Here is a 24,649-nt window from a genome sequence, read left to right on the forward strand (position 1 = left end):
CGGTTCCCTCCATCTCCTCTCCCTCCATGGCTGGCCATCACCTGGGGCTCTGTGTACAGGCCTGGGTACTCCATGGCAGGGGGGGAGCTGGGGTTCACCTCCTCTGTGAGCGTCTCCATCGTGCTCTGCCACAGAGGCTCTCCGGGGAGCGGCTTCCTCCGGACAGGGCGGCTCTCCTGGGACTGGGCACCCCAGGGCTCTGCGCCCCTTAGAGACACCTCTGGGCTCCCCAGGGCTCTGCCATGTCACAAAGGCCTCTGGGTGCCATCATGTCCTGCATCACCACGGGCCCTGGCACGCACGCCTGTGTCACAAAGGGCCACACCCGACATCCCTTCAACAGCTGGCCACAGTGGAAGCAGCACGGAGCAGCCACAGACCTGGCACTTGTAGCCCCTGCTGTGCCCAGGCCCCTGTGAGGCTTTGGACATGGCCCCACACGACAGCCCCAGCCCCACCCTGCAGGGCTCTGGAGGCTGGGCAACTCGGGGCACGAGCCACTGGCCAGATGGACACAGCCAGGGAGCTGTGGGCAGTGGCTCCATGTCCAGCTGCAGGCCAGGGATGAGGGGCATCCCCCAGGGCTCTGCCATGGCTCCAGGGCTCTTGCATGGCTTCCCCCATGACACAGACCTGGCCACAGCTTCTGAATTCCAGTCTCTGAATTTCAGATCTCTGCTGCTTTCCCTGGCCCCGTCTGCATCCCTCGAAGGATCAGGTACAGGCAAACACGGTTGGAAAAGCAGCATCTTTTAGTAATGTGTTCATATTGAAGTTCTGTGTCACTCCCTTGGGATGCTGCACAGGCTCTGGGCCGGCCTCTTTTACACAGCTTTTCTCTGAAGGAACTCTTTTCTTGTTTTACCTGAGGACTCATGGTTTAACTTTACTAGTGACACTGGTTGGGATAGATCAGTTTTCTTTATCTGAATAATTATTTCTGCATTCCTGAAAATTATGTGCCTGCAAAACATTGTGATTAATTTTAATTGATCCTGAGCAGGTGCAGGGCCTGCCACTACCTGAGGTGGGGTTTGCAGCACCCAGTGCAGGATTTGTCAGTACAGAAATTCTTTCAGATGTGCTGCTGGTAACAAGCAGGCCAACAGCTTTCCAGGTGTCCATCTCCCACCTATCCTAGCACTCTGCAGTGCACATTTTGCCATGTATCACTTTGGTTATCAATTTTCATCACCGAGCAGTGACAGGATGAGATCTAATTTCTTCTGAGCAATCTTTTACGTGCTGCTATCTCTTACCTGATTCCAAAGGTATGAAGTTCAAGGTGTATGAACAGCTATGTCCTGTCTCAAGTCTACTCCAAAAGTGTCTGAATCTTCTTCAGTTTGGGCTCTTTATACATATAAAATAAAAGTAAAAGACAGATAGCAGGTGCACACCAGCAAATTCACAGATTTACCCAAATACAACATCCACAAAAAATATGGTTTATTGGACTAGATTAAATGATGTAATGCTTAGACATTGCATTTGTATTAACAATGCTTTTGCAGAGGAACATAAAATTATACTTTTTTTCCTGCCTCTAATGAAATCTCAGTGCAGGTAATTAATGACAAAGGGCACTGGATAATTTCCAAGTCACACAGCTTTGACAGACTGACTGTAAGAGATTTTGCATATCCAATAACTGAAATAGAATTTCAACTTTTTGCCTTGCTGAATTAATTTTGTGCTTTTGAGTTCTCTTGAAGCTACGAAGAATTATAAGCTATTAGAGCTTGACAAAGTTGATCAGATTTGTAACAAAAATACAGAGACAATCATTAAAAACCACCGTCCTTTAAAAGTTAGGCCACATTATTTTTGACTCAGAGCATGGCTGGCAGCTAGGGAGCTGGAATAACACTGAAAAAACCCATGAAGTGACATCAAATAGGTAGATGATTTTTCCTTTCTCTTACCAATACATCTCTCCTCAGAGTATCATTGTGCCTGTGCAGTGGATAGTGCAAGCTGCATTTTTAAATATTTTTTTTCCTTCAATGTTTATTGGCATTGTCATTATCCAAATAATTTGGGTAATGCATTCAAATGTAACGCAAAAATGCTGAGTAAACAGCATTGACAGCGGTTGGATTTTGTTTGTAAAGTTGTCCTGAATGAAATTCCAGACACCACTGAAGACAATACCTCCCAGGTATATTTACAAAACATTGCACTAGTTTCATGGCAAAGATAGATTATGGATGCATTGCAACAAGCAATCATATCACTAAAATTTTAGATAAAAACCTGACTGCCATTTCTGCCCTCTCCACTTAACACTGTGGGCAACAAAAGAGTTGGACAAGCAACAGGTTCAGTGGATCTACAATCAACAGAATAAGTCCCAGACAATCAATACATTTCCATAATAGGTTATATGTATTAAAACCAAACTGAACCCCAATATGTCTGGATCCTGGATTTTTCTGTGCACACCAGATCCACCGAGTGATTGACTGCATCTCTATCCTTGGAGGAATGTGGCATCTCCAACCTGAGGCATTCACAACCATGCACATACAAATGGTTTAATGCATATTTCACAGGAGACTTTTCACCCACAGGACAAAGTAACAGTACAACATATTGAACAGGCTGTTACACCCTACTTACCATCATCTTGTCAACAAAATCCATTATTCTAATATACAATGAGCTTTTTAAAACATAAATGAGCAATACTTGCATAAACGAGTATCATTCATTTATCAGTGTATTCTCCAGAGTTCTTTATTGATCACAGAAAGAGCTACAGCCTAGACCAGTACCAAAACCAATTGAAATTCAGTCCTTCACTGTAAATGAGAGAAGACAAGAGCAAAATTAATTTCTGGCAGTACCACAAACCACGGACTGTCATAACCTTAGTGAGAGAACTGGGACGGGTTAGAATTGAGCAACTGAGACCAACCAGCCATCTGGAAGTACCCCAGTATTTTGAGGTACAAAAGAACAGTTTCAATACAGTTGCTTTTGAGGAGTAATCTGGCAGAGGACAGACAACATCAAGGACTGGTACAAAAATAGCACTGAAGTATGCAAATATGTACTTCTGCTGGCTGAAGTAGCTAAATAAACATTTATCAGTTTATTTAATTGATAATCCAGTTATCCTAAGACAAGGTATTGAAGCAGGTTCACCCTCTCTCTTGCAGGATCACAGAAATAACCAGAGTGAAGCTTCATGAACAGCTTTGCTCTGGCACCTGGCTGTGCTTCCAAGTTGAGCTCTAATATAGAGATCTGCTGCAAAGCCTTTGCCTCATTTACATAAGGAAAATTTCCAAAGAAAGATTTCAAATCTTCCAATTGTATCAAAAAAGGTTTTATTTTAATTTACTCTCCCCCTCCTCACTGTTTCAATTCAGATTACATAAATGATCTCTTGCAGCAGTGCACCTCAATCTTTACCAAAGGAGCAAATTAAAAGCAAAACACGCAGAGTAGTAGTAAAATATCCAAGTAAAAACTGAACTCCAAGAAATGCCAAGTGGACATCTGATTCTGCATCAAGACCAAAACCAAGCTGCATGGACTGTAAAGTTTCACCCTGTACTGAGAGGCACCAAAGCTTTCAGAGAGACATGTGCTAACCCAAAGATGCACTACACCCAGAGGTTCATGCACTGAATGAAGGCTGAGTTCTGGCACAATGTGGTGATACCAGCTGCTACAGCAGAAAACCAGGAGACTTGTCAGACCTTCAGGAAAGCCAGAAGAGGGCCTGGGGAAAGTCTTAGAAATATCAAAGATTTCTACTGTGCAAGAGCACGAATTTCAGTTCAGTGACAGGCTCAAGCCAGCTTTGGCACTTGCATTACTGAAAATAATGTGGTGCCTTGTCCACAACTCAGCAGGCAATCAGCTGTGAAGGTTTATTTGCACGAGTGACCACTTGAGCAACAGCTAAGAGTTTCTTATCCTAGCTTCGGAAAGCTCACTTGCTAGCTGCAAAGCTACCCAAGTCCAGATTCATATTAAACAGACACACAAGGTAATCATTATTTCCAGAAGAATTAACAGGATGCCAGGGGTGACACGTGAAAAATGACAGAGTAGAATTTTAAAACATGACCAAGTAGGCTTAAAATTTGCATTGCCTTTTTCCAATTTAAACTCTGTCTAATGAAAAACAGTTTAACAGCATGAAGTGCAAGTTGTCTTACATTGGCTCAAAAAAATAAAAAATCACTGGAACAATCAAACCCTGAACATTGCTTAATTAAATGGACAAGTCTCTTGGGAATGAAATGGGCAGAGACCATACTTTTTGTAGACCAAACCTGAGCAGATTTTGTTTCTTTTCTGTAAAAAGACAAAACAAGTATTTCAAGGTAGAGCTGAAGTGGTTTCAAAATAGCAATGACCTAGGTCATAATCAGAATTTTGTATATACAATTTGTATTAACTTAAAAAAATAAAGTTCAAAATACCTCCAGAGAACATTCTAGGTTAGCAAAATGTCCTGTACAAAAGTAGGCCCCATTTTTTGGCTTAAAAGAAGTCCACAGCAGTTGGTCTCTTCTTAGCTGACATTGTAAATGGTCTCTTCATTTGGGGCTCTTTTGCTGGGGTCACTGTGGGTGACTTCAGCACCCCATGACGAGGTTTCTGTTCGGGATTGAAAGCCACACGGGAGGGTCCTTCTGGGCTCACTAATATGCTTTTGTCAGTCTTTTTAAATTCTGTTGAAAAACAAGCCAACAAGTTACAAAGAAATGCAACCCCTGGAATAACTGGGCCTGTCAATCAACTGTGGAATTTCCCAGCCCTAGAAACCTGAGTTAGATCCTCAAGCCCAGCAAGGATCAGAAGCCTTGGCAGAGAAAAGAGATGGTGGTGAAGCAAATCTCTCAGCAGAGCCCCTTGGGGAACAGGGCCTGCTGCAATCCATTGTGAACCCTCCCCATGGTTCCACAGACCACCAGACATCCTAGGCCTTTTCCTCAGACACAAGTGTTCCAGATATCTTGAAAAACACCACACTGGACTTCAAAAGATGACAGTGGAGAAGCAGGGTCTCTACTGTCTGCTGAACAGCTCTAGAGCCTCTTGGCCCTCCTTTCAGCTAGCAGGGAGGCATTTATTTCTCATTTTGTTCAGCTGTGTTATATTCACATGAAGACATTTACTTAAACACGCAGTTCTCAATTTGAACGCGACCTATTGCGCACCTCAGAGAGATAAAAAGTAGCTAAATGAATACATGGAATATAATTCTGTGCTATGGAGCAAGACATTTATTTAACAGGGAAAACATTGCCTGCTTACAGAAGGGGAGTGACCTTTATCTACTCATGAACATTAATAAGCCACAAGCAGCCAAGATAAAAAGCAAACTTTGCTACTACAAAGTCTGATTTTATCAGCATGTCAGCATCTTTGCCTTGGTAAACAGAAGTAAGCAATGAAGACTATGAAGTGCATGTGTTTCCACATGCCCTGCAAACAGGCAGCTCATGAAGGTGAATTCATCACCCTGCTGCCGTTTTCCTTTCCATCCATGAGGCTCCTTCTGCAGGTCACTAATGCAGCACCCTGGAATTGCTCAACTCTAGCTGCAGGGCTAAATGTCCTAAACTTTACCATCTCCTCTGGAAAGGAACTCGAGGAGGTTTTGTAAATTAAACACAAATACTGAGACAAAAAAGGAACAGAACCATCCTGTTTTAGAGGTGTTCCACAGGTGTGTGAGTGTGTACCACTTCCCCATTCCTCAGTTACCAGAGACTGTGGACACACACACACATACCACACTCACCTGCAGTCATGTTTTTATTCAAGCCAAACGTGACTTTTTTGGAGCTGGGTGTCTGCAGTTTGTTCAGCTATAAAGCAAAATAAAGACATGAAATAAAATAAGATTTCTGTGGCAATGCTTTGAGTTCTTTCATCTGCACCCCACTAATGTAAAACAGCCTTCTTCCTCCATCTTGCTTAGAATTGCCCCAGTCCTCTAGCACTGACTGCTGCTAAGACAGCACTGTTTTCCTAGCCAAAAGCAAACATATTCAATTTGTGCAGAAATCACATACTCTCCTTAATGTCATTACATAAGTCAACAACAAACAAGAAGGTATTTGTGTGTGAAACAGATTGGCCCCTCTGCACTCTGGCCTCAAACTGCTAAGAGGACTTGAAAAGCTTCAAATGTTAAAAAGGTCTAGAGAAGAGGGCAGACTTTTGAAGCCCTGCACTGTTGACACTGTCCACAAAGAAGAAGAAGTGGAGGCTCAAAGTCCCTTTGCAAGACTGAAACCAGTTTATTTTTATTTTTGCTTTCTTGTGAAATGAGCAGATTCAGAATGGTGTGTGTTCAACAAGAAGGCTGAAAGCAGAGAAGGAAGAAGAGATTTCAGAGACATCTATAACTCATTTTCTGAGACTCTGGAGCCATGTGTGACTCTGTCTACAGCATCTGCATTTCCAGTTATATCTGCTCATGTTAGCAGACTAAGAGGAAGTGGAAAAGACAGCATGAGTGACGAGGAGCTTGCTTGGGAAGACATTTGGTCCCAGACTCAGCTACTCCTTGTGAGATCACCTCACCTGCATGGGTGTCCTGGTGGAGGAGATGGTGCTTCTGGCTTTCCTGAAGAACACCGCCTTTGGTACAGTTGATTTTTCAAATTTTACAAAATCACTTCCTGGTTTCGCTTTCTTTTTCTTTAATGGCGACAGAGCAGCACTGCTTTCCTGTCAAGGAGGGAAAGAGAAAAATGCTTCAATACAAAGTTCTGTATTAAATAATACCTAGTGCTGTGACCAGTGCTGACCACACAATCACATCAGTTAATCACCATGTTTAGCTCCCAGTAGGGAATTTTGCAGTTAGCATGACTGAAAGTAGAAGTTTAAGGCAAGCTCTGTGCAGAAACAGGAAAGTCATTGCAAAGCACAAAAGGAAGAATTTGTAATAAATCTGCCAAGCCCAGCAGAGTGCAAACAAACATGTTTTCTTCATGTGCATGAGGATACTTTGCAATCCATCCAGCTCTCCTGCACACAAGTGATCATTTTTTAACTTCACCATAAGCAAATACTATTCTGTGGTACCTCTGCATGAATAATATAAGGAACTCATGAACAAACACAGCTTTGGGCTAAGATGGAGACTATGAAGAAAAAAATGGAGTATGAAATCTGACTATACTTTCAGAAATTCAGCTATTGTGTAGTGCTACTGGTTTTGCTCACTAAAATTCATACTTCTTTGGCATTTAAAGCAATTCTTGTCTCCAGTACAAGGCAATTCTTAGGACTTGCACTGGCAGAGTTTTCTAACCTGTTATCTGTGGACTGTGGTGAGGGGAAGTTCAGTTATGCTTCTTATCAACCTACAGACACGGAATTCCAAAGGTATTCACTGACAAACTGTGGAAAATGTACAGCAGATACGGCCTCTTTTGATCTGAAAATCACTTCTGCTTCAAATAAAAGGAAAAAACACAAGACTTCTTGTTGCAGAGCCTACTAATCCCATAACTTCTCATTTTCTGAATTGTGGAGACTACTCTGAAATAATGCTGATCTTGTCTGTTTTTTTCCCTTCTTTTCCTCCTCTTTCCTCTGAATATTTGAAACTAATTCTCTGGAGGTGTGTGTTGTCCTTGAAATCAAGAATCAAAACATGCTCCTCATTTCTGGGCACAAGGCCAAGATTACATAACTAAACCAAGGAAAGAAAACAACATGTTACTTCTCAAGCAATGAAAACAAAATTTGCAAAGCTTAATTTCCTCTGCATTTGTGCATTTTAGCTTTACCCTGCCCTCTTCTTTCTTCCATCAGTATTCTCCCTCTCCTCCTGACTCAACTTCCAAGTATCCTTCCTTGTCTCCATACCTCTCCTCCCAACTCAGCTTCCATGTATCTTCTCTTGTCTCCATCCCTTTACACACACACACACAAAACTATGTGGACTGAGCAAGAAAAAGCAAATGCCATAATTTCTTTGGAATTCCACATGAAGAATGACCCATTAGGGCATGCAGCCAACAGGCCAGTGCTGGGGCTATGCTGCTGCCTTTCCCTCAGTGCCTACACTAAGTTGTGCCAACAAGTCACTTCTGTGAAGTCTGCAGGAGCTTCTTATCTTGAATCTATCACAGGTCTTGGAACCTGTTGGTCACCTGCAGCAAACTCTCACAGAAAGAGATGGGGGTGTCATATTTTCTTAGAAATTAAGCTTTGATAGGCAAAGAAAAACCATGTGTAAAACATGGAATATTGCGGCAGGAGACAAAGCCAATGATTCCTACTTTGGAAGCTCCAATGGTGAAAGAAATGCAGTTTGAATAATGGGGAGAGAGAAACCTTTTGGCTCTTCCCTCTCAGCACTTTATCATCAAAAAATAGAAAATGTTGGTTATTTTATTACTATTTCAGCAAAGTTTCAATATGATTTTTTTCTCCTGTGAAGGACTGAATAGTTGTATCTCCATATGCAAGGCTGCACTACTTAACTAATCCTACAGTTTTAAACTTAAGTCAAACAGAAGTGAGCTCATAGGCTCAAAACATGCAGCTTTAACTCTTTTGTATTCATAATCTCATCTGTATTTATGAATTTCTTTTCCACCAAAGTAAGACTGTCAGCAAGACTTCCAAGAATGTAAGTAAACCCCTGAATGTGTTAGGGTATATATGCACATGAGAAATGAGCAGTTAAAAAGAATTTCAGTAGCAGGAGAGGGAAGAACACCTGCTCTCTCTTTCTTAGCCACTATCAAAACTATACAGTGCAAAATGCTTTTTTTTTTCTGAGAAAAATCAACACTATTCTACCTATTACAAAGAAGAAAATGGGGATGCAAAGTAGAGAGGTCAAAAAAATAGGTTGATCTCAAATTGCAAGGCATACATTTTTGAAGAAGACAACATTGGATCTTCCTAGTGAACACAGTGTTGTCTTTATAAAAAACAACCATTCATACATGTGATCACACAGCCATTAAAGGTCACAATGTCATATTCTCTATTCCAGTGTTCCTGTGTCTATTCTCTTTCTCAAATACTTTCCCCAGACAATCCTATCAGTTTTTTTAAGATGGAGCAGTGAGCCAGCAGAAGAAGCCACTCCTAGAATTGCTGCAGGCAGTTTCACAAGGAGCTGATCCTAATCTCATGTGCTACTGCTGCTGCAGAAGGGATGTTCCATCTTTCCATTTCTCACTGTTTTGCCAAAATATCATGCTCTCTGTGAGCATGCTGCAAAGCTCAGAGACCCACTGCAAAAGAATCATTAACCCAGGGACCAAATAAAAAAAACAGACAAAAAAAGACACCATCTTGCTCCTAACATCCCATTTTTCAGCTAGATGGGTTCTTTCAGCTGAGTGGCTGGCACAGGATTTAGTGTCATTGCACAGGGGGGGTGTGACACTGTAGCAGTGTGTGGATTTCTGGGGAATCAAGTTAGTTTTTGGTGACAATGCATGATGACATCAGCAAGCAGGCCATGCAGCCCCATGCTCAGAAAGATAAAACCAGATCAGAAAATGAGCCTGGCAGCTCCTGAAGCAGGCAGAGAAAAGAATGAGATGTACATACCACCTTCCTGTTTTTCTTGCATACAGTCTCCAGAACTCCATTGGCTTCGACAGAGTTTAGGACCTCTTTCACTTTTCTCTTCTTTTTCAGAGCTGCTGCATTCTGAGTGGAGACTTTCATCCCTTCCAAACCAACTAACTTTGTCTTTGTCTTCAGTATGACCTTTCTGGAGGGTGCAGATTCACCCTTTTTTGGCAGGGTCCCCAGCAAGCCTTCCTTGCTGGGTTTCAGGTCAGTTTGCTGCACAGGGGGATCCCCATTCACCAGGACAGCTCCTGCTTTCTGCTTCTTTTTCACAGCCTTAGGAGGTAAGGGTGTGACACACGGGCTGGCATCCTCTGCTGCACTGGCAGTGGCTGGTCCATTCTGACATGCTGGTTTTGCAGGAACCTTCTGCACTTTTGGATTAATTTTCTTCAACTGACTCTTTTTACTCTGTTCTGCATCAGTCAGACTGTTCTGCTCAGAGATACTCTGATTTTCTATGGTGTCAGTTGCTACATCTGTGGTCTCACTGGCCTCATTTACTAGCAATTTCTTTCTCTTCCTCTCCTTTTTATTTTCTGGCACCTTTTCCTGGCTAGAAGCATTGGATCCAGATGTTTCAGCTTTTCCCTCCTCACAATTTCCATCATCTGTTCCAGAATCAATACTTAGGCTGACCCTCTTCTTCCTTTTTTTCCTCTTTCTCTGGGAAACTGATGGCACCTTCTCACTTGACAGTTCTTCTTTATCCTCTAAATCCATCCCAAAAAGAATGCCATAGCACACGTCAAACACAAAGGTACTTAAAACAACTGAATTCTATTCTATTTTTGTTCTTTTCTTTTAAAAAAAGTGCACCATTTTCCTGCTAGCAGCCTACACAACAGTTTTACTGTTACAGCTGCTCAGGACACTGCAGTCTGATGACATCTGGCCTAATTAATATTTTGATAATTTTGCCTTGTCACAGGTAAGATCTAAACCATTCCCTGTGGCAACCCTATTTTTCATAGCAACATCCCTAAAAAGAGTTGTTATTACCCACCTGTGAAGTCCATCAGACAGGCAACTCAGGGGTTGAATATTCCAACATCCCCACATTTTTATATTCTAACACTCATCTTGTTTTAAGACTGTCGTGTTTCTGCCTTACAGTAAATACAGTAAATGCACCTGCTCAAAGGAGCAGTGCAAACAGCTGCTTCCAGTTCTGCTTTTGACTGAAATTTTTGAGGTGATATTTGCCTCAGAATTGGGAAGAGAAATCCTCCCACTTTCAATGAGAACTGAATTTAACCTTCTTCACAACAGGATACAAATCAGCACATCCTGAACAATAATGCAGCCTTCATCAGAAGAGCTTTTATCTGACACTTCACCAGACTACAAAATTCACTGCAGATTGTCTCTCTCCCAAATATTGATCTTGCCTTACCTTTTACTTTTTCCAGCTCATTTTGCTGCCAAGGCTTGACAGCTTTTTTCTTTCGCTTTCGCCTACCGGATTCATCATCATCTTCATCTGTAGAAACATCTTCAGGAATATCTTGGGGGAAGATTCCTGTTGAGCAAGGGTAAGGTATCAGAAAACTGAGAGTCCTACTTCTATGAATAGTTATGCTGTTCATATACAGCATGACTCTCACAGAAAGAAAAAATAACTGCTCTCTCTTCACCCAACCCTAAAGCAAAGCATACAACCTATTCCTATTTGTTTAGGTAAAAATAATAATCTTTCATTTAAGGACAAAGTACAGGGTTGCTCAAATTGTGAAAGGAATTTGGCCATCTCCAAAATATGTGTAATGTGTCTTAATGAGATTTTAAAAACCCACAAACCCCCCAATATGATATTCTTAAAATGCACATTAAAAAAAGAGGAAAAAATAATTCCTATACATATTATATGAAAACATTATATATAATTTAATAGAAGGTAACTACAGTCTCTGTCTGCTGCTCAGTCCTTACCTTCTGCTAAGTCCTGGAACCTGCAGTGAGAGGAAGGGAGAAAAGAAAAACCAAAACATTATTACTCATTCAGTACCAATAATAACACTAACAGAACAGCATCACTGCACTTTCTATGGGTTTGTCAAAACAGGAACAACATCTTTTTGCATAGGAAGTTATAAACTCCAGAAGAGATCTGCCTCAGTACCCCCCTACTCAAATAAAATCACTGAAAGCATTGAGAAAACAACAATTTAACACTTGTCCTCCATCTGTTCCTTGCATCACACCCAACCTGATGTCTCATCCTGCAGTTCCAACCCACCCTGTGCAGATAAACCCCAGCTGGCTGCAGCTGTCTGGTCCCAATGAGGAACAGCATGACAATGGTGTCAGGACAAGACAGGCTGGGCAGAAAGAAAATCAAAGTAGCTTAGGACAAGGTGTATTTCAGCAGAACTCACTTTCTGACCAGCTTGTACAGCCGCTTTCTGTTCAGGGAAGGTGTATTTTTCTTGCTTGCAAATTCAAAGATTTTGTCAGCCACAGCCTTGTAATCAAACTGTTGGAGGAAAGTACAACACAGCTGTTCTTAGTTTATCCATGCAAGATAACCCAGTGCAACTCATGTTAGGAATATATCAAGTAGTAAGTTCAATAGGTAAATTGTAAAGATACACATCTTGAAACAGAACACTTCCTTTAAACCCAAATGTTTTCCTCTGTTGAAATTTACACCCCCTTCACACACTGACTTGTACAGATGGCTGCTTCATAAACAGAACAGCTGAACTTGGTATCATTTTCTCAAACGTTCCTAACCTGATTTCTCAAGAGAGAAGCCAACCCACTTCAAAACTCCCATAAATATTTAGCTAAATATCAGATTTCAAGTGTGTCATGTCCTAATTCTTGCTTGAAAGCCACAGATCCATGAAGTGTATCCACCTGCATGTGTGTTTGATGGGAGGATCTGTCAGAATCACTACACTGCACTGGCCCTGGATTTAGAAAACTCAAATTGTAAAATACAACCCTCTCTCCTATGTATCCCATCACCCATGATCAATGAAAATTAGGCTGATTGCTTCCTCACCCTCACTGACTTGGCTTTTAGCACACACATTTTTTAAGTCTTGAAACAGGAAGGGAGGAGCAGAAAACAGAAGGTATGAGAGAGAGGAAAGAGGAATTTAGACATGGATTTATCTTACTACCATTCACAGGACAGACATTACATATATACCACCTTACAATAAGTCAGGAGATTAAAATTTTTATAACATGCTTATCCATTAACACCCTTCTGCACCTCTTGAAAGGGATGGGGCAAAAAGAGAGCAGAAATATCAGTAACAGAGCAAAAGAGCCACAAACCTGAAGAACAGTCCCAATCCCATCATCAGCATTTTCATTGATATCCTCTGTTTTTTCAGAGTTCTGTGCTGATTTTCCTGACAGAGATCTGTCTGTTATTATAGAAAAAAGACTGAATATTAATGCTTTGTCTGAGATAAGTGATTCCAAAAGAACAATCTTTACTAAGCACATCTGAAGGGAAGACAGGAAAACACAATTATCCTTACAACACCCTGAACATGTGTGTGATTGGCTCAGAGCAGAAATTTATTTTCAATAAACAGATTCTTCCATCCTAGCAGCTCTTACCAGGGCAATTTAGAGCTTCCTCCTTACCTTTGGTTTTAAGCATCTGTTCATTTTCCTCTTTGCCTTCTTCAGAAACATTCTCCTCATCGCTGTTGGCACCCAGCTCTTTCATCAGGTCCTCGATGGCGAAGGGCGACTGATCCACGATCATCTCAAAGACACCGGTGGCCACAGCATGGAGCACACGCCGGCTGTGTCACAGAGAGCTGGGTGAGCCCAAAGGCAGACCAGAAACACCCTCCCTCTCATGTTAAAAAGTGGGAATTTGAAGGAAAATGGATGAGAAAAAATGTGGAAGAACACTGAGCTCTTCAGATGATAAAAGTCATCTTGATACTCCCTAAACCCCTTGAATCCAAGCAGCGTCCTGCTAATGTGCCCCTCTTAAATTTCACTCTTTATATGCTGACCTGCAAAGAAGCAGCTCAGCTGCTCTAATGCATTAAAAGAAATAAGATAAATAGGCAAATTAACCAACAAAATTTGATATAAACCTTCCTTATAAAGCTATGGATACTATCTATAGCTCTGATAAACACGTTATCTTCAAATAACTGTGCACATTGCTGGTAAAATACCCTTCTTCCTCTACATTCTGAAATTATGATTCTTTGATCCATTTATTACCATATTCAGAGTTCCTTAATTCTTAAAAAATATTTATCCTTTCATCAAACTTACTCCTTTGATTTGGCAGCAATTTTGCAGAAAGGTTCGATGAACTTGAGATTCTGGTCTGCTGTGAGCTGTTTGATTGGAAAGAAAAAAGTGTGAATACACAAAATACTGCATGTGTACACTGAAATTCCTTGAATATTGGTGTTTGTACAGGAATTGGTGTTGGGGGATTTTCTTTAACAGTCTTTCAGCACATTATAATTCCAACTGGCAGAGGTATCCAGGGCCTTTTTGTTACACTGCTACCACTAACTTCCAGATATTCCCTGGAAGTATTATCAAAACACTGACTGCATTGCAGACTTCATTCTGCTGAGTACAGAAATACAACAAAGCTTTTTCCTTTAGATAAGGAACCATGAGGCAGAGAAAGCTTAAATAATTTTGTGGACTTTCCCAAAGGTCTGTAGCAGACAAGAATAGGATTTGGGTTTCTCTTAACTGGGTTGCTTGCACCAAAACTCTCTCAGCTACAGTACAGCTAAAGATGAAGTCCCTTCCCTTCAAAATCCAATTTATGAGCATCATCTGTGATTTTAAACAGTCTGGGGGACTCACTCCCCTCTCTAGGCTTCCAGTGAGTGGCTTAGCTACAGTTGTGTGACTGTGGAGCTGCAGAAATGATTTGAACTCCAAGTGCCCACATTTCCCTAGTGCAGACTTCATCTCTCTCTTGACCCACAATCCAGAACTTCAAAACCTGCAGGCAGGATTGGTTTGAATACTGACTGCAAAGAATAGGAATGGAAAAGTGCTGACAGCTTTGTCCATTGCAAGGAGAAGTATCAGAGGCCAGAGACAAGGGGAGGCAACTGAGGAGGAGCCTGGGATGAACGTGGGGCAGCAGGAAGGGTGGAGGGACAGGAGAGATGCTCCTTGGTTTTGTTGCTGCAAAACTCTGCACCACTGGAACAGCATCCAAAATTTAGGGCCATTAATTAACTGTCACAGCAACACACAGCAGAGCAAGACAGATGTCACCAGCAAAACAAACATCTGGATGTGGGGGGTAAACTGCACAATACACAGACAACAATAAGCAAATATTAGACAACTGTGAAAGCTCACTTTCCTCCTCTATTTAGGTGTTACACAACTAGCCAAGAGCTAGTTTATGTCAGTCTTTGCAAAAGCAAAGACTGGAAAACATGCTCACACAAGGGAAATTACACTGAGTCCTCTCTGAAAAAAAGAAATGAGAACAGTCTAACTATTCTATCACTATTTTTCCAACCTCAATTTGGAGCAGCATAGCACTACTCAGGAACTTGAGAGAAATTACCATATTCCCACTGTCAAAAACATGAACAAAAGTAAAAGCATAACTTGTAGTAAGTCACTTTCTTCATGCTTACTCAGTGTTGTTATATTTAAAACCATTAAAAATTACATAACCTAGAAATTACATTTCTTCTAAGATGCTTCATGCCACAGTTAACATCCATCAGGAATAAAATGACAAAGTATTTTCTAACCTCCTTTGCACCAACTTTAGCCAATTCATCCAGATAGATATCAATGAAATGGAACTTTATCCCAGTAGGAGAATTGCTGTCTGGGTCCATAACTTCTTTCATTAATAGCTGCAGCAATGGTTCAACCAGACTGAAAAAAAAATACAGAGGAAAAACCCCAAGATATTAATATTCAATTGCTCATGTCTCAATTGCCTTGAAAACAAACTCCACTTCTTTTACAGTTATGGACAGCTACCCAATTTAATTTTTTTCCTTCTTTTTTTACCCTGAGGCCTATCATTGCCATCTTTCAGGAAAATGAAGTTTCGTATATTCCAAACTTTTTCCCCTGGCATTCTTTAGGACCTGCTGCAATTTTGCCCAGAACAAACATTTCCAGTCCCGAAGAAAATTCAAAACACTCAAAACCCATAAACATTCTTTCAGTTTTACTTTAATACATGTTTCTTCAAAAGCATTTTAAAAGAGGGAAGAAAGTCATGCTAGGCAGCTTCTAGGCTCCACTCAGGAGGGAAAGGCAGTTCCTGAGCTCCCTCACTCTGCAAAGAAAGGAATCATGATCCTCTCTCTTCCCACACTGTGAAAGATGGAAGCCAAAGTCATAAGAAACCTTGTCAGAAATCAGTTTGGGTGACCATGTGTGTGGGAAGAAGGGCTTCAGCTTTATCAAACCTCCTCCCACACCTTCTGCTCCTGTCAAGGAACATTTTCATCTCTTGAACCAGAGGGCATTTACCCAGTGCAAAATTAAGGTGGAACAGCAGGGACGGGGTGTCCTTTAGCTCTGCATTCCTTTCTGTTTCCACAAAAACATGCCTTTGTGCATCCCACATTTCAGAGGGTGAGACAGAGAAAGGATAACCTTATTGAGCATTTTCAGCTAAAAGATTTAAATCTCTTCATCAGTTTAAAGACAACAAGCTTAGAAGTGGCACAAGAGCTCAACACAGAGCAAATGACTGCAATTATTTGCCTTTTAATAGAATAGGAAAGAAATACAACTAAAACCACTGATGTTTACAGCAAACAGGAGGCTAGTTTACAATTAAGAGGTTCTGTCTTATCAGAAGTCACCATGATTAAGCACAATAAAATAAATACTTAAAAAAAAATCAAAGCCAATTAGAAAACCATAAACACACAGAAAAATTCCTTATCTTCTGGGATTCAGGTTCCCCGTCTAGTCTCTACGTAGCTGATATTTCATTGATAGCCTACATCAGAAAATGAAATATATTTAATTTAATGATGTGTAACACCTTACTACGTTACTAAACAAAGTGATATCAAGAACAAGTAAGTCTTAATGTTAAGACTTCACGACAATGGCATCTATGGAAAAGAAGAATCTATTAAATGAAAATATATTTGAATACAGTTATATTGGGTGACTTGTTTATGATGCAACAACATTCAGAAATCTGCTTACCTCTCATCCCATTCATTTCTTTTCAGCACTTCAAAGGACTGCCTCAAAATCAGACGCATCAGCTGCAAAACACAAAATCTGTCAAACATGCTGTTTATGAAAACAGGTAAAGGAGTCACTGTGACTCTAATATGGAGATTTCTTGGTCAACCTCTATAGCACAAAGTGGAAGCTGCCCCACATGAACATTTTGACAGATTTTCTATCATGTAATGCAACAGAAGGGTGCTGTGAAGCAAAAAAGACAACATATGTTGTCTTTAGCATATGTTTTCATATGCTAAGCACAAAAAATCCATTATCATTTCTATCATTTCTACAGCTTTCTCTTGATTCACGCCCCTGATTTCTTCATTTAGTATTGCCTGAATCTAAGAAAAGCCACAGCTTAAACTGGACACAACAATATGGGGCAGATGATAACAATAATAATTTCATTTACTTGAAAATTACACTAAGAGACAGTCACATGTAAAACAGCCACATTCAAATGGCTCAAAGCACTTCACTTATTGAAATAACTTCTGCTAATATTGGGAAAGAAAAAACACCAATGAATGTGCTTGCAATTAACTTCTTTCAAAGAAGAAGATAATGGGATTTTGTTCTTTACAAAAGTATGCTTTTTAAGATTTTAGTTGCTGTTTTAGTATTTTGTTTCCTATAGAAAGAATTCTAACTACTGAAAGTACTACAGTGGATACTTTACTGGTGGAAAGTTGGGGTTCTAGTGCAGAATCATAAAAGAGTCTTTAAACAGTCTGACCTCAACAACTATGTTGATACTGTGTCCTTAGAGACAGTATTTATATTCCAGTATAGAAATCAATGAGAAAAATCACTGTGTTAGAAGGGAAAGCACTTGAGCACAACATAAACTGTGTTTGCTTTCAGGTTCATGCACTGGTGAGTGCAAGCCTTTAAAACAAACATCTCTTGCAATGTGTGTCAAGATGACACCTTGTTTTCACTTACAACACACACAAAATGCATGTGAAGACAGAGCTGCCTTCCAGCACACCAGCACCACACATTTCCTAGGAGAAAACACCACACAGAGAGGTAGAATTACCTCTTATTAATTACCTATTATTAATTATAGCACCAGAGAGGTGTAATTACCATGTAGTACTTGTCCAGACGCAGATTGTCAATCCCGTTCCATTCCCGGTTCATCGTCTGCCAAAATGTCTGGATGAACAGGTGTCCTGCAAGGGAGCAAGGAGAAACATCTGCATGTTTGGCACATGGGCTGTTCTGCTGATCTGAAAGAATCTCAGGAAAGGGATGCAGTTCCCTAGGATTCTCCTAGTGACAGGGACAGAGCTGTGGGGAGACAGCTTGACACTGGTACAATAATCAGTTAAACTTGAAAACAATACAAGGAAAGGCACACAACCACTTTTGAAAGCAAGTTTAATTACAGGGACAGATTTTTATCTATTTAGTGCTGTATTCACACAAGTTTGAGCAAAATATCTATTCTGCACCCATTTCTACCCCTGCATTTCTGGCATTGACTGAGTACTCCATTCCATAAGCATTTTGAATACCAGGGGCTTAACAGCTCATGAAACAAGGCTGGTTTTGAGCAGGAAATACACAGAAGAGTTTATGCAGAATGGAGAAGGGGACAAGTTTGTTTTGCTACCTATCCTGAAAAATCTCAGCTGTATCCCACTGAAGACACAACTCTTTTCCTGCAACAGCCAGAAAAAACCTGCAGCTCCTGCCTCCCTTAATGGAATCACACTGACCAGTTGGACAAAAAGGAAAGAAAAAAACACCAAAACAGCTCCTCTGTCTGTCTGTCTTTATTCTGGGATTGTGATAGTGGAATCTTCCCAAAGAGGGAATCACCTTACAAAGCATTAGGTAATTAAATAGTACTTACGAGTCTCTGTATTCTCAAACACGTGGATAAGCTGGGAGATATTGGCTGCAAGTTCCTCCTAAAAGTAAATAAATATAGTTAGTGTAGCATGTTTTAGAGTTTGGTTTCCTCATTAAACATATGACCAGCAAACAGCAAGAAGTATGAATTTCATGAAACATCTGTCAAAATGAAAAACATTCTCCCAACAGCTCCTTTAGCACTGCAGCTATCCTTGCACTGGGACTAGGTCAGCTGGAAGAGAAGTTTCAAGGGTATCAACACCTGTTCATTTTACCAAATCTCTGCACCAACCATCTTTCTGACAGCAGACAAAATTAAATTAGGAGAAGAAGAACCCCATGCATTTTAATTAATAAATGATGCAAAACTTAAGGGGCACTGGTCTCATACAGGTCTCTGTGGAGGGGTGTGAGCTATGTGTGACAAGTGGTCTGAAAATTCAGGTTACTGAGAGCTGGTACTCCAAAACCAGTATCTTTGGAAGGCAGGGAGACAAACTAGTAGAAGTTGACAAAAATATGCAGTAGGGACAAAGTTGGTAGCAGAAGAAGTGCTACTGAACTAACAAAGGAAAAGGAAATTTGGAACTTTCACACTAAAATCTGCATAAATGTTGTAGCTGCAGCTAAGGGCAACCTGCTGTTACTGTTGTAGATACACAAAATCAACATTTTATGAGGTATTTGTTTTAGCTCTCCTTTTGAAAGGTAAACAGCTACACCTGCCCCACAGAAGGTGACTCCTAAGATGATCTGTTCATGTTCAGAACACCGAGTTACAGTCCCCTCTTCTCCTGCACGTGCCACAGATGGGCTGCAGGGGAAGGGAAAAAAAGATAATTTTCTGCATTCTAAATTACTATGTCCCTAGAGTGTATTTTGGAGGGCCCCCCTCAAGCAAATACAAACCCAGTTACTGTACCTGAAGCAGAGGTTTATCTTGCATCCACATACAATAGAAAAGGCCCTTCCATATTTTCAGCAGTTCTTCCTGACTGAAGCCACCTATGGTACAGAACAAGTCTGAATGAAATAAAAAAACCACTCATTTCCACCAAAATATTTTCATTCAGCTCCCCTATTCCCTGCTTTCTTCTTTGTTTTAGTTATTTTCTCTGGGTTGCTACTGTAAGCACATTAATTGGAAGGCAATTTGGCATAGAACAGTGATAGAAACTGTTCTACCTTGTACTGAAGCAACAAAGATTTCAAAGCAATCACAGGGAAGATGAATACCGAGATAATTCTGATAAATGCCTCTGGCATATTTTTAACACCAAGCCTGAAAGAAGTTTTTAATGAGAGTATCAGAAATAGTTTTACAAGAAACATGATATTTTTTATTTTGCTGTTTTTAATAAGTCTCACTCTACCAATAGTTTTACTCCTTCCTAGGGGTTTGTTTTGATAGAATGTACCTCTAGGAATCAGCACATTTATTTCTACATTAAACTTTATAGTCAAAGAGCCTGAGCAACTATAACAAAAGGTTTTCTGATACAGTTAGCCTTGGGATGTAGTAAAACCTGAATTTTAACAGCAAAAAAATATTTTCACATTCCAGAAGTAAAGTACTACATGGAAATACTAATACCTGCTCAAGAACTAGATTTTTCTTTACATCGGCTAAATTTATGTGAAGTAAAATTTTAACAGTACATTGTTACAAGGCAGCTACAATGACCTACTACAGTTATTTTCAAACTATGGCCTATTAAATATTCCCAAGCAATCCCATAAAAAAATCACTTTGAAAAGGGCATCATCTTCAGTAAGCTCAAATTTGCTCCAAAAAGATCATTGTCTCAGGGGTCTGCCAGTCAAAAAGTCTGAAACCCAGTGCAAGATCTAAATTGTGCACCTTCCTTTGGACCAAAGGACAAAAACACCTGCAGACACATTAGTCCTGCTTGGTTGAAAAGAAAAGAAGTGAGAAAATAGGCAAAATGCTATGTAGGAAGCAATGTGTCCAGTAATATTAAGCATTAATTTTAGATTTGACAATACTGTTACGATAAAATATGAAACAAATTTATTAACGGAATTAATATTTATTGAAATATTAAAATTAATAACATTTCTTAACTGAATTATATGTGACATACTGAGTGGTAAGAAGCAGTTTCAACCTTACTGGCAGCATGAACCCTACAGAAGTATCAGACAGAGGCATCACCTGCTACCTATAGATGTGGCTCAGGAGTTCCCAGAATTGTATCACAGAATTATTCAGGTTGGAAAAGACCTCTCAGATAATCACTGCCAAGGCCACCACTAAACCCTATCCCCAAGTGCCACATCTACACCTCTTTTAAATCCCTCCAGGGACATTAACTCCACCACTGCCCTGAACAGCCTGTTCCTGTGCTCTGAGGGAAGAAAACACACACTTTTATGAGGTTGCTTTTCATACACACAGGGCTTTTTAAAGCGTCCTAGGCAGTCCTGTGCCAATTTGACATAAGACTCTGACCAAAAATTACAGCAATTTTCTTATCCTAATGTCTCAAAAGAGTAGTTTCAATATAGTGTTTTCTGTTCAGCTTTATGTGCTGTTCCCCAGCCACAGCTGGCAAATAATAACGATTAAAGTTATTTTAAAACCTGAATGCATTGTATTAACAACCACAGTGCCCAGAACTGAAGGCCTTCTATACCTTGAACCTATCCTGAGAAAAATTGTGGCTTTAGGGCTTGAATTCCAACTGTCCCTCTGCACAGTAACTCTGTTCTGTGTACTGTGGGAGCTGGGATTAACACATTACAACCACTCAGAGCTACTTTACTGCAAGCCTTGTTAGCCTTTCTGTCTGGGAGTTTGGCTGCTTTGACACTGTTATAATTGAATTTGTTACCATTTTTCCTTTTCTAGATAATTGCAATGGACCAGATCCACACAGGGATATTTCAGTGGAAATTACAGAAATCCTTTACAGATCCAGGCACAAGTCAGCACAGCTCTGTCAGACAGGAAACCCACCCAGCAATCTGCCCTCTTTTACTGGAAGTTATTTCTGTTTACTGTTCTTTCTTCAATTAATTTGGTTAGTTCAATGCCTTCCACAGAGTTTAACTTCTTGAAAATTGAGAGCTCTGGCTCTGTGAAGAAGCTCCCTCAGCCTTAGCACAGACCAACAGAGCATTCCTGTCCACCTAATAAACACCTGAGAGCCCTGAACATCAGGTGAATTCCATCACTTCTGCCAGAAGTCAGCACATTCTCAACTCCTCAGGTCAGGGCATCCTACCTGGGTTACCTGATGTGTGAATCCCTCTCAGAACACTGGAGATGGGTACAAGACTGCTAATTAATAAATTAACTGTAAAAAAACCCTCTCTCCTGAACATGCTTTTTCTCCAAGCCCGAAGTACTTAATCTTTGTTTCAATACCACCTAACAGCAAGTAAATCTAAGAGCTCTGGAAATTAGTCACCCTTGTTTCCTACTCATTTGCATCCCATGGTGTGCTGATTGTAACATGCAAAAGGTTCACAGCCCAACTGAGCAATTTCCCTGTGATGCTTTCATGATGCTCTAAAGCAGTGCCTGAACCTGTTCCCCCTTAGAAAGTCTCCAGAGCTAAAAAATAGAATGTTCTTGGGCGGTACATGATGTACACTGTCCTAGTGCCCAGGAAATCCCTAAATCTATGTTAACTGCCAGGAATGGGATAATGCCTGTTTGGCTCCCTGGCCTGACCCTGTAAGGCTGTTCTAGGTGTCCTACCCTCTGTCAGATGTGGCTAATGGGTCAAATACTACTTGGAAAGACAAGAAGCAATATTCTCTCTACAGTCTTTTCAAGGAAGTCATGGAGGTCCAGCCAGCACTCCAGAGTAGCTCCTGAGGCCAGCTCTAGGCTGATTCCCCCAAAGCCATACATATATAATATATACTAATATATAAAATATAGTTGTAAAATGCAATAATAAATAATTAGAATATATGGTAATAGAATACTGTAGAATGCAGCTTATAAAATATATGTTTTATAGAAAAGAAACATAAAATAGAGATTATACATTACATTATATGTATTATATGTAATATGAGGTATAGGAATAACACACATCCATGTGGAAACTGTGCACCCGAGGCATTTTCAGGTACACGGACCTTCAGACTGGCCTTGCCAGCCTCAAACAGACTCCAAGGACACCACTGAACTCTTAGTTCTAAGGTGCCAATATATAGCTCCAAGTAGAATTTTTGGAAAAACGAAGAAAAATGCTTTCGTTAGCATGAAGTGAAGGTAACAAGTAACCTAAATGAGTTACACAGAACCAGCTGCAATTACACAAGTGCTGAAGCATGTAGCTTTCCTCGATTCCCTCCGATGCTCCTGAATATCAGTCACGGAAACAGACAGACATCAGCTCACAGAAACAACAGAAGATGAAACTTTATGCAGCATATACCGGGATGTTTCCAGCCTGGATCACTTCAGTGCATTTACACCCCTGTTCCTTGGGAACGAGAGCACACGAGCCACCCTGCTCCCATCCCGGATTTGTTAATGCTGCCAGCAAAACCCTCCCTCGATCCAAGCTGATCCTTCCCGAGCCCCTCCAGTGCCCGGAGACACTTCCCGAGCGAGGATCCAGAGCGCCTCGGCTCCCGGGTGCTGCTGGGGCTGCGCTTGCGGCAGCACCGGGGCAACACGTGCGTATACAGGTCGAAATTAAAAAAATAAATAAATAAATAAAAAAAAGGCAAAAATGGAAAAAATTGGTAAAGTCAAAAAAAACAACAACAAAGCCCTAAAAAACCCAACAAAGAGAAAAAAAAAAAAAAAAGCCCGAGGAGGCGTGGCGGGCTCAGGGCGCACACGTGCTGTTTCCTTCCTTCCCCGTGCCGTCCGTCCGCCGGGGCCGCCGCTCCCCCCGCCACGGCACCGGCACCGGGACCCGTCCCCGTCCCTCCCCCGGTCCCTGCCCGCCGCCCCGGCCCGGTCCGGTCCGTACCGCCGGGGCGCTGGCTCCGCACGCCGATGTAGCCCCGCAGCTTTTTGAGGGCGCGGTCTCGGATGCGCTTCTCGTTGGCGGCCAAGCGCTGCGCGAACTGCACCTCGGGCGGCTGCACGGCCGCGGGAGCCATGGCCCGGCCTGCCCGTGTCCCTGCCCGTGTCCCTGCCCGTGTCCGTGTCCCGGCCCGGCCCGCCCGCGCCGCGCTCCGCCCGATGCCGTCAGCGGCGCCGGGCTGTGCCGTCACCGCGGGGAAGGCGGAGCGCAGGGACGGCAGCACCGCGGAGTTCGGCGCTGGCCGGCACCTGGCTCACCCACGGGAGGCACCCGCGGGATCCCCACCGCCCGCAGCGCCCCGCAGATCATCACGGCTGGAAAAGAACTCTGAGGTCATCGAGTCCAGCCTGTGGCCGATCACCCACGGCAGTGGTGCCGCGTCCTTCCCGAACGGAGGGACCCAGAACGGGACACAGCACCTGAGATGTGCCCCACACAATCATTGCCCTGGTTCCGCTGGCCACACCATTGCTGACACAAGCCAGGTGCCATTGGCCTTATTGGCCACCTGGGCACACCTGGCTCATGTTCGGCCTCTGCTGACCAGCACCCCAGCTCCTTTTCCTCCGTGCAGCTTTCCAGACTCTCTTTCCCCAGCCTGGAGCTGCAGGGGCTTGTTGTGACCCAAGTGCAGGACCCGGCAGTTGGCCTTGCTGAACCTCCCACCACTCGGTCCTTCCATCCAGCCTGCCCAGATCCCTCTGCAGAGCCTCTCTGCCCTCCAGCAGATCAATCCTCCCTCCCAACTTGCTGTCGCTCCCTGCACCCTCCAGCGGCACCACGGCACGGCCGGGCTGCAGCTCCACAACCCGGTGTAGTGCCGGCATTGTCACGGTTGTTCTCCCGGTGTTATCCCACCTCTACCCCAGCGTTATCGCGGTGTTGTCCCAGTGTCATCCCGATGTTTTATCCCGGTGTTATCCCGCGGCCGCTCCGGGCGGGGCTGGGGGCGGAGCCTGAGTACCAGGCCACGCCCCCAC

General features: G+C 42.1%; 1 protein-coding gene across 2 annotated transcripts; it reads right to left on the reverse strand.

Moving 5' to 3' along the window:
- Positions 1 to 2,704: 2,704 nt before the first annotated feature.
- On the reverse strand, positions 2,705 to 24,638 carry RRP1B (ribosomal RNA processing 1B). Of its 2 annotated transcripts, none has more exons than XM_077781687.2 (16): positions 24,528 to 24,638; positions 19,571 to 19,653; positions 18,647 to 18,704; positions 17,875 to 17,960; positions 16,753 to 16,814; positions 15,321 to 15,450; positions 13,849 to 13,913; positions 13,195 to 13,358; positions 12,877 to 12,968; positions 11,964 to 12,061; positions 11,518 to 11,537; positions 10,982 to 11,107; positions 9,562 to 10,298; positions 6,559 to 6,705; positions 5,771 to 5,837; positions 2,705 to 4,694 (listed from the first exon to the last, which is right to left on the reverse strand). In XM_077781687.2, exons 2-16 carry the CDS (start codon positions 19,598 to 19,600, stop codon positions 4,504 to 4,506), a joined length of 2,073 nt encoding a protein of 690 aa, XP_077637813.2. In that variant the 5' UTR covers positions 19,601 to 19,653; positions 24,528 to 24,638; the 3' UTR covers positions 2,705 to 4,503. The 2 variants fall into 2 exon arrangements, with proteins under 2 accessions (XP_077637813.2, XP_077637811.2); XM_077781685.2 differs by lacking the exon at positions 24,528 to 24,638 and adding an exon at positions 23,613 to 23,817.
- Positions 24,639 to 24,649: the final 11 nt, after the last annotated feature.

This window comes from Lonchura striata, chromosome 1 (genome assembly GCF_050655825.1).
Source record: "Lonchura striata isolate lonStrDom1 chromosome 1, ASM5065582v1, whole genome shotgun sequence".
Lineage (NCBI taxonomy): Eukaryota > Metazoa > Chordata > Aves > Passeriformes > Estrildidae > Lonchura > Lonchura striata.